At 34.8% G+C, this 11,233-nt stretch overlaps 1 protein-coding gene across 1 annotated transcript; it reads right to left on the minus strand.

Moving 5' to 3' along the window:
* Nucleotides 1-280: 280 nt before the first annotated feature.
* LOC128213314 (uncharacterized) lies at nucleotides 281-10,744 on the minus strand. The gene is made up of 11 exons (XM_052918920.1): nucleotides 10,638-10,744; nucleotides 9,755-9,824; nucleotides 9,294-9,416; nucleotides 8,514-8,603; nucleotides 7,641-7,691; nucleotides 6,083-6,697; nucleotides 5,134-5,278; nucleotides 3,629-3,718; nucleotides 2,872-3,042; nucleotides 2,053-2,231; nucleotides 281-1,004 (listed from the first exon to the last, which is right to left on the minus strand). The coding sequence occupies exons 1-11, from the start codon at nucleotides 10,654-10,656 to the stop codon at nucleotides 788-790; spliced, it is 1,770 nt and encodes a 589-aa protein (XP_052774880.1). The 5' UTR covers nucleotides 10,657-10,744; the 3' UTR covers nucleotides 281-787.
* Between the last annotated feature and the right edge of the window lie 489 nt (nucleotides 10,745-11,233).

Below are 11,233 nucleotides of genomic sequence, written 5' to 3' on the forward strand. Positions count from 1 at the left end.
CCATCTTGGATATAGTAAACTTGGAACCCAAACTAATAAAGCCTTTCATAAAATAACCCAAATCAGAAATAATAATTTTGTATTAAGATTTAGGGCAGATTTGATAGAAATGTGTGAGAAGGCTACTTCATATTTCAATATTTTTTCTTCTTGCAGGACCCAATTCCTGGCTAATCTGGCTAAAACCCAATTATTATAATACAGAATATGTGTATATCATACATGTTATGCATAAATGTATCATAAAACTGGAAGGGTAAAAGAACAAGTAGTTTGAAAACAAGTTACCTCAATTTATTTATTTGCTTAATGATTGTTTAAAAGCATATAAGTTTGGGCTTTTATTTATTTAAAAAAAAATCTGAAAAGTTCAAAAATCATGCCAAAGCCGATAATGCCCCTTTAAGCAGTTACAAAGTGTAGCATACTTTTACATTGCCGGATAGTGATATAATATATATTTTATGTAAAGGAGGTTACAAAGCATAAAACAAAAACCTATCAATTAACAAGAGTCTAATAAAAAGTCTGTGTTTGATAAAATTTCAACTAACAATTTTTAAGAAATTGAAAAATGATAAAAAATGAAATAAAAATCAACAATATTATTTTCCCTTATTGGATATTTTAAATTACATGTACCCCAGCAATTTTGACTTGAAAAATAACATCTGGAACAAATCCATGTATATTTCATTAAAATCATATAACTCAACCCCAGGAAAAAAGCATTTCATTGAAGCATAGGCCATTCACCAATTTTGCAGACAATATAATAATAAAATGTTCAATCATCGTCTTCAACTCCTGCCAAAATGGTATCAAGGGCTACATTGGGCTGGAACAGTATGTCATCTTTACTGCCAACCTCCTCTATGCTTGTATAGCTGGCCTTTCTATCCTTTAGCGAGTCTGGCATATTTTGAAGACTCCGTCGCGTGGATCTGCGCACAGGGGTTACCACCTGGCAGGGCGTCTGGGAGGCGGAACGACGGCGCTTTTTACTGAAATGAAGGTGGAAGAAACATGTTAATTTTCGAACCAAAGCAGTATTGTGTTATTTTTACCTTTTTGATACCATTTCAGTGACCCATTCTCAATGCTAAAACATCATGCAGACATAAACAACAATGCAGACTATAAAAATACCTTTCTTCAAAGAAACTGACCAACTCAAAAGACAAAAGTTTTTATATTGATAGTTTTCACCATGTAAATCCTATTCTATAGTGAAAACCAATCATAAAACAAGCAATGACCACCACTTCAGTCCTCTTTTGACAACCTAACTACCTTCAGTTTACATAGAGGATAACTATATGTTTACAGGTAAGATCTTAATATATTTCACTGTGTGAGCACCAAAAGCTCCAAGAATATTTGCTTTAGGCGTTCAAGTTGTGAAAAGCATTGCAGTTTGACAAAATGACAGTATATTAAAGTGTTTCACAAAAGTGTGCCAAATTGTATGTAAATATAAATTTGTTTTTTTTCAAAACCACAGCGATGAAATTGTGTCCCAGTCCTGTGTGTGCAGATTTTGATAGAGCGGGCCCAAATTTCAAAACAGTGAAAAACACCAAAATTTTGACAATTCACTGTTTGAAATCAATGATTAATCAATGAAACAGTGGTTCCTTTAAAGGAAGTTTGGAAGTATAGTACTCTCTAGAAATGGGCTGAAACTTTCAAAATTGATTTCTTGGAAGTACCAAAACTATACCAACATTTTGGAGAGAACTTTCAGAGTTGATTGCTTGGCATTTCAAAATATCAAAACCTGTTGTCAATGTTCCTTTTATGGTCATATTTTTAATCAGATTTGAAGGTCAAGGTGATATGAATTATAATAATATTAATTTGTGGAGTTGGTAAGTTATTGTTGCAAATTATTTGAATTTTAACATAATAGTTAAAAAATAGGGAAGCAGATTATAGGTTTCTCATTTCATTAAAAAAAAAATCCAATATACTTTCAGTGTTAAATTCTTAATGGAAGCCCTGACTGAAAAGCATAAACTAAAAAGTGTTAACTACAATTGGTGTCCATACCCTTCGCTGAATGGTGTGACATCAGACACTGTGTACACGACCTTGGAAGATTTGAACACATTCTCTGCCTGCACCTCCGACCTGCGAGGTGTACGACCTCGTCTGGATGCTTCCTGTATTTTTCTCTCTGTGACATACTTCAGGGTCTCCCGCAGACACTTGGCGATATCCTCTTTTGGCTAATATGAAATAAGAAGCAGTGTTACTTAATGATTATAAAAGATCTGATATAATAAACTGCAATATATTTTTTGAGTAATTTGAGTTTATTCACAAAGCAACTTAAGATAATAGACTACAGTTTCTGACACTGACACATACCAGTACATATGTGTTATATAACCACAAAGCAGTTAGACACGGCTCACAACCCTTATAAAATGTTAGCTTGAACTTATACTTCCTCCTTTTTCTTTTATATAACTCCACCCATATTCCATCAACATTTTTATTACTTATTTGTTGCCTTCTTAAAAAACCTGAAGCACTGTGTCAAAATGCACACTTTTCTAGAGCACCACAGCCTTTGGCTAATAGGATCAACCTCTACCAAGGCTCCCACATCAACTGTGGCCCATCACTTTACAAGCACCTATGTATTGATTCTCAATGTTTGCCTTTTGAAGCACTGTACATAAAAAAGGATCAGCCCCTACCCAAGGCCCCAATATCCTCCAAGGCAAGGTAATTTACACACACATGTGCATTTTAACTGTTTGCCTTCGGAAGCGCTGTATCTAAATTGTCTGTCCTTGAATGCCAGAACAAGCACTACCCCGTCACCCTACCAAATCCAATGCCCAAACCCAATCCTCTCACCTGCGCATTGTTGATGGTTGCTTCCTCAAAAACCTGAAGCACCATATCCAGGTCCAAACTGTCCTTTACTACAGCAGCCTTGCATGTGTAGAATCGTGCTGAGGAGCAGGCAAATGGGATCGTTTCTTCAATGCTTTTCAGCCAGGACAGGATGCTCTCTGATGGACATCCCTGCAACACACAGAAAGAGATTGAGATAGACCAGGTGATAAATGTGTCCAATTTACAACCAAGAGGTGACAGGTTCAATCCCCACCAGGGAAACATTCTCTTGGCATGTTAGAATTAGTAGATATTATATACAATTTTCGTTTTTATAAAAAAAAAATATTAAATACCACAAATGTTGCAGAAAATAAATATGTTGACAGCAAAAAGCATCCATCACCATAGGCATAAAATAATGATATATTTGTTTCATGTCCTAAAAATTTGGGAAGCTAACTCCGAAAATCTTATTTTTTAGGCAAATTGTTTCTTAAGATTTTTTTGTTACCAAAAGCTATCAATTTCAATAATTATTATGCTTAAAAACATCTCCATATAAATAATCAGTCTTAGCATCACTTATATTGTTAAAAGCCACAACCTCTTCATTTTTAATTTTTAAAAGATAATGTCAAACATGCAAACAAGGCAATAAAAAAAAGGTTAAGGGTCCGGGCAAAAAAATAGTGAAGGCTGGGGAACCAGAAACAATTATCTTTTTAACACCTTATCAATATAAAACTTAATCCTTAACTCCAATAAAACTTACAGCCTCAAACAGTAGCATACACTCATCCAGCATAGCATTCATCTGCTCTGTCATGGCCGCCATCATTTGTTCACGTTCCATTACATCTAACTACAACAAGAGATGTGTGTAAAACAAGTGCCATTTTATTTGGAACATTTACAAAGGCCCACAGTGCAAAAATGACAAAAATACAAAATGTTTCAGAATTTCATTTTTTATTTAGTTCAATATTTACCAAGCATAATAATACATGTTTTATTCCTGAGAAACATTATTCCTCAGAACTATATGAAACATGAGCTTTTGAAACATTTCATATTTTGGCCTCCCACCAAACTCATTTTTGCACTGTGCAAGGCCATTCAGTGTAGTTTAAACCTATATATTTTACAACGATTGTGAAACAAGTTATTTCCACATAATTTCCATCAACCTCTTGGCATGATGTTAAGCTTGAGTGTGGTCTTGTTTTGTTGGGGATAATTGGAGTACCCTGAGGAAACAAACTTGTCTGACTTAAAGATCACAAACCAAATTCACTTGCACCCAGTCTGGGAATCTAGCCAGAGGACCCTTGGCAAGGGCATTAATCAAAGTAGTTTTTATCAGACAACCAAACCCTTCTAAAAGGCATTTCAATAAGAAATGCATAGAACATGACCAACACTATTGAACAAAAACATTTTCTGTCAAAAATGTTCAAGCTCTTCACATCTGGATACAATGTTCTCCCTTAGAACCCTGTCCTTCAGCTTCTGGCCTTTTTAAAATCTTGCTTATTTAATACAAACATAAATTCAAGATAAACGCTAAGTAATATATGAATTCACAATACTTGTAATATTTTACATTAATTATTGCCTATAAAACACATTGGGTTCTGAAAAGTGCTCCAGACAGGATTTGAAAAGGGCAGGCTGCTAGGTCAGACAGGGCACTAAATTTGATGTGCATTGAATGAGCCTTAATAGGGACCTGCAAGGGCCAGTGTTCAAATCTTATTGTGTTCGGGTTGTCACTACTTTTAATACTATTAGTTTGTTATGAATACCTTAGGGCTATTTCAGTAAAACATATAACCCAAGGGGGAAGGCAATTATTTAAATAGTATATGGGTGGGTGTCTTTTACTGCTAATTTGGACGCTGAAAGAGTAAATTTGCTTCTGTAGGGGGGTGGTATATTTTAGTTATTTATATCTAAGTGCCTTCCCCCCGGAGGTCATATGTTTAAATGGAATAGCCCTTAGCTATTATTTTTTACTTGAGTGTCAAAACTATATATATGTAATATTTTTATACCAGTTTATTTTTGAAAAAAAATGACTGTCAAACAAAAGTAAAAGTGTAGTAAAAAGGCAGCATGGTGCTGGAAAAGGAAAGCAGGACTATTTAGGCCTAGCTGGAGCACTGGGTTTGAACAGCATGAGGCAATGCAATATTGCTTCTATTTCAGCACCATGAGGTGGGTAGGTTGCCGCCACATAGCATCCAATGTATTCAAACTTAATACACATATATATACCTGGGAAGACAGTTCCTTTACTGAGAGGCTGGTCTTGGTAAGCGGGTCTAATGATCTGTCTTCCTGTTTTGCATGGAAGCACATCAGGTGGCGGAACTTGCTGGGAGTCTTGTTTTTAGACTTGAGCCACGCGTTAAGGGCCTCCCTGATAGATAAAAGGTGACATTAATAATGTATAAAGGAATGCAGGAGGTCTGACAAGTTGTCAGTACAAGTACATCAAGTGGAAGAAGTGGGTTGGAGTAATGTTTTTAGACTTCAGGCACCAGTTCAGGGCCTCCCTGATGGGAAAAGAGTAACATTGTGGACTTGTTCATTTTTGTGATTACGAATGCAAACCAGATTTCAACTTTATTGGTACATGAATCATGAATGATGCTGATATTACAGTATGTTATTGTATAGATAGAGATGAAAATCAACCGGGAGAGAAAGGTACATCATGATCATTGGGCATATAGTTTTATCAAATTTATGGTACTTTTCCAAAATTAATTTTTCTTTTCTAACACTTTAACTAAATACAAGATACAAGAGATACAAAAAGGCATTTGTTTTTACATATCAATTTAACAATGATAAAAAAGTCACAGCTGAACGTCTGTCAGAGGGCCAATGTAACTACATGTATATGAAAGCATGCTAGCAATTTTTTATCGACAGATCACCAGGTAACTGAGGTGTGACCCTGTGGTCAAATTAAGCACAGACCGGCAAGCCCTGCACTGATGTAATAAGCTCTCATGGTCTTCCTCAAATTCATTATCTTATATAATTGGGCTTGTTAAGAATTTGATGCCAAGCGCTTGTGCTAGTGTTCATGCTTGTTCATCCAAAAGTAACTCATAACCAATTCCAATCCATGAATCTCTAGAAATGGAGAGTAAAGGAATGGAAAGACAATTGGACAATATCTTTTTTTTAACTCTTAGAACCAAAGATTTAATACCTTCTTTCAGATTCATTAGCGGGCTTGGGAGTCTTCTTCATCTTCATTTTCTCCTGCCCAAGGCCGTTATTAGGTGGCGTGCGAAAACGAACATTGCGAGAAGACACGCCAGGGGTCACAGCAGCAACTGGAAACGTTTTCCTCGCTGTATCATCTTTACCCGGTGTAACTGTGTATGATAGGCGTCTGCTTTCCACACCTTGGGAATCACCTTCATCGTTCCCCTGTGTTATTATGGCCTTTGCAGCATCTCCTCCAGTAAAGTTAAATGAACCGACACAAGATTTTCTCTTCAGAATTCCACTAAATGGCTTTGATTTTTCATGTTTACTCAGAGCCTCGGAATATCGTCTTTTGGCGGGTACAGATGTGTGAACATCTCTTGACTTCCTTTTTAAATCGGGTTTAGGTTTAATAACATGGTGATTTGAAGGTCTTTTTGAATCAAGTTTTGTGTCTTTCATATGTGATAGTTTATTTTCCTTATTTGGGCCGGTGGGTTTCTGTTTTGTTTGGTAATCGAAGAGTCTAGATTTGACTGGCTTTAATTTCTTGCTATTCTCTTCTGGTTTAGCACTGGTGCTGGTTGCTAACAGCTTGTGTGAGCTGGGTTGTCTGAATAATGAAAAAAGTTTTATTGACAATTGGTTACAAGCATGTAGATTGTCCACATTTTAACAAAAAGAAAGTGGAACCAATTATTGATAGTCAAACTGGAACCGATTCCCAACACTAGTTTTATGTGTACTTAACAAGCTAGCCTATGGATTTCATACTGAAAAAGTCCACATTATATAGAGGTTGCACATTAAGACACATCCATGAACTTGTATGTTTACATGTACAACTAGATACGAGTACATGTGCAAGTTGCACAGGGGTTTAAAAGCTCTAGATGCAAACTTTTTATTTTAGTATATACCACTAAAGGATTAGGAAGTTTGGAAGTATATTACTCCCAAGTACTTCCAAAATTGATTCCTTGGAAGTACAAAAACTTCTATAATTTGAAGAAAACTTCCAAAGTTTAAAGCTTGGAAGTTCAAAATATCAAAACCTTGTGTGAATATTACTTTTATGCTCAAAATTTCAAACAGTCTTGAAGTAAAATGAATTATTATAATCAAAGTCTGTGACTTTGCCAAGTTATAGATGGAACCCTCGACCTCTTGTGTGAGAGGCAGACACCTATACCACTAGACCATTTTCACCCCTTGAACTGATATTTGCAGAAGTTGTGCACATAGTGCTTCAAGACTTTCTATTGTAACAACCAATTGCACATACAATAAGTGTTTCATAACCTTTATATTGTAACAACCAATTGCACATACAACTAGTGCTTCATGACCTTTATATTGTAACAACCAATTGCACATACAACTAGTGCTTCATGACCTTTATATTGTAACAACCAATTGCACATACAATAAGTGCTTCATGACCTTTATATTGTAACAACCAATTGCACATACAACTAGTGCTTCATGACCCTTCTATTGCAACAATCAATTATTATAATGATTATAATATATATAGAAAAACCACAAACACTCACTCTTTCTTGACACTTCTTCCTTTTTCTTCTTTCCATTTAGCTAGCCGTTCACTGCAAAACCAATTCACAATACATGATTTGCATGGCAAATATATATAAAGATTTGCAAAATTTTAACCAGAATTTTTAAGTCTAATAATATAGGGCAAGTGTGCAATGTTTCAAAGCCATAATATATGGCATATGATATGTCGATGGACTTTGAAATTATCTGAGGTGGTACCCAAACTTTAACGTAAATCCTAAGAAAAAAAGGGGGCACAATTCTGTCAAAAGGCTTGATAGAGTTACCTCCTCCTGTTTACAGGTTGGGGGCATGATGGTGAACAAGTGTGCATAGTTTCAAAGCCAGATGACAATTGAATTGGAAAATATTTTAGGTGGTACGCAAACTTAAACGTAAATTCTAAGTAGAAAAAGGGGCATTATTCTGTCAAAATGCTTGATACAGTGACTTCCTCCTGCGTACAGGTTGGGGGCATGATGGTGAACAAGTGTGCAAAGTTTCAAAGCCATATATTAATGGACTTTGAAAATATTTGAGGTGGTACGCAAACTTTAACATAAGTGGTAGCATGTGAACTATATATAGAGACTTGATAATTCTGTATTAAGATAAGCTTCTTAAAAATGTGCTTCATATTTGTCATGTTATATTTACTTTAAAATGCTTTCATAATGTAAAAAAATAAAATAAAAAAGGCTTATTATAGCTTTATAAGTTGGATGTGCCTCTTAATTTGAATTTATTACAGAAGCGCTTATAAATATATATATTAGCCACATAAAAATCTAACCTGACTATAAATATAATGTAGATCAAGAAATTGAGACAGTTTGAAATAACAATGAATATGCAAATGCCGATCTTACAGTAAAGCATTTGTATCCTCTGATGTTCTTTTGGTGACAGGTTTTCGGGACTGTTTTACCTCAGGATGAACCTTGCTTTTTCTTGTCTGACTGAAATTTAGAAAAAAGTGATGTTTCTATTTGATACAAGTAGTGAAAATTGGGGGTTTAGCAAGGTTTTCAAAAGGACGGGTGCTAAGGGCGAAAAGGGCAATTTTTATCTGGCTGAGAAAACTATGATCTTTCAAAGTTAAGAACAATAGTTTATTCCAATTCTTCACCATTTTACATGTATTTGGAAAAATATTTTATCCAGCATTTTTATAACATTGTTTTTTTTATGGAGTTAAGTTAAATCCCTCACATCGCTGGTGTACTTTAATCAGAATTTAATACAAGGAATGCTAAAAGCCCCTTCTCAAGCTATTTTCATATGTATACATAATTATATTATTCATTGTTTTTTCTTATGCTAATTTTGCAATTGGGAGATAAAACACCTCAGTTTATAGCCAATGAACTCTGAGAATCATTTAATTTCATATTATTTCTAAGAACAGGGGAAGGAATATCTACAATATACATGGTCTCTTTTGAAGCAGAGAAAGCGAAATCAACCACACATTAGAGTTGCTGAAAATGGACTAGAGTTACAGGTTTCAGCCTCTCATGATTAGATATTGTAGGTTTGATCCCCATAAAGGAACAATGGACACCAGTGGTTTCTACACAGTAAACATACCCTAGTGTGATTCAGCTTTTGACACAATTGAGTTGAAAAAAAGTATCAATTAGCCTCACCTCAACAAGCTAGTCCTGCCAGTTGTAGCAGATTTCACAGGAACTGGAAAAGCAGATTTCGTATTGGCAGGTGCAGCTGACTTGACTAAAGCTGGTTTCTTCCCGGTTGTGATTCCAACTGGTCTGTCAAACAGGAAAAAAAGTAATGCATTTATAGAATAACATGTTTTCCTGACTTCCTTACAAAAGTAAAATATGCAGCTCTGGTAGCCTAGCTACCAACCCTCCTCTTGCTTTCAGTTACATGGAGCAGTCATGCTTGAATCGGCGGAGTCTACACTTTTAATTTCCACACTGATTTGGGCTATCCATTTAAAAAGATGTGTTCATGATGATGGACTAGGTTTAAAATTCCTGGTAACAAGTGATGAAAGAAAAAATCCTTGTATTGTACAGTATTCCGAAAAAAATACTATAAACCATTCAATTCTAAATGTATTCTCAAATTAGTCTTAGTTTACCTTTTGGTCTTCAGCTCTTTTTCTTTTTGTCGTTCCATCCTCCATTTTTCAAGCTTTTCCCTATGGGCATCTGAAAGTAACATTGCAATAAAAGATGTCATTTATTTAATATATTTTTAAACTTTATAGTACATAAAATGAATGCTTCATTGCGGGATTTTGATGCCTGAAATTTCTATGACACAGGGACTTTTATTGCGACTGCAAATAGGTATACAAAACACAAGAGTGTAATGAGTAATGATTGATATTTGCTTTCCAGAAATTTAGAGATTTATCAGTGAAATAAAAATGATATTTCACTGTTCAACTGTGAAAATTTTACAATTATTTGGAATACTTAAACCATAAACGTAATAGTTACGGCAGCTATGGCAATGTACATGAAACTTATAAGCGCTTCAACTGCAGCCGCAAATATGCGAAGTTGCAGCTCTGTGATAATAATTTATTTAGTCCAAATAATTGTACGTTGATGGATATTTTTGATATGGCAAATCCAGGGGGGAATCCCTTATAATATGTCTATTATTTAAGACTATAATTTATTGTATTATTTTGTATTCTGGGTTAGTATTAAAATTGAGGATCAACCAACAAAACTGTATGAAACTGCATTTTTAAACACCAGTTTAAACAAACTTAAGATGTAATTACTAAAGTAAATTGAGGGAAAAGAAGAGTGTGAGCCATTGATTTTTACAAATAAAGTTGAATTTTACACTGTGTTTAAGTTCCAATTTAAAATAGCGGCCTCAAGTGTCCCTGTACACCCTTTTCGTCTCATTTTTCGTCAACTCTAGATCGAACGGTGGTCTGTGTTCTGCATACACATACACAGACAAACATTTACTAAAAAGATAAACAGCAAAGTTATATTTACCCTCTTTTGTCATCTCCATTGTCAAATATTAATTGTAATGTTTATATTTTTGATTGACGCGCGTGCAGATTTCTTGACAGTTGATTGGACAACTGTGTACATGATTGTCATAACGTCTAATGAAAAACGGTTGCGAGAAAGAGCGGGTGTTACTTGCCCCTGGCGCTAAGCTGGACCAGAATTTCGCAAATATTTTTGTTAATCATACAAGGTTATGTAAATTATATGATTTGCGTTGCCCCTTCTGATTTTTAGTACACTACAATAAGATTTTATTTGTGGCATTAGCGGTAACCACCATGCACACAATTGATTTACTATGCTACTACATATGTATAACGAATATCGACTGATTAAAACGTGCGAGTGTGGACTGGTCATACAGCCGGCATGCACGGTTACAACATGCATAATATTTTTTATGCTATGTTACTGTATACATTGACTGATAAATTTGATAAACATTACTGCTTACGGAATGATGATTATTTGTTCTGTGAATAAAATTTAACTTGATTCCATAAGCATAATTTTGTGTTCAATGAAAATTTGTATGCATACAGTTGTGTTTATATCAACTTGTGTAAATATGATTT

The sequence above is a fragment of the Mya arenaria genome, chromosome 13 (assembly GCF_026914265.1).
Source record: "Mya arenaria isolate MELC-2E11 chromosome 13, ASM2691426v1".
NCBI classification, from domain to species: Eukaryota; Metazoa; Mollusca; class Bivalvia; order Myida; family Myidae; genus Mya; species Mya arenaria.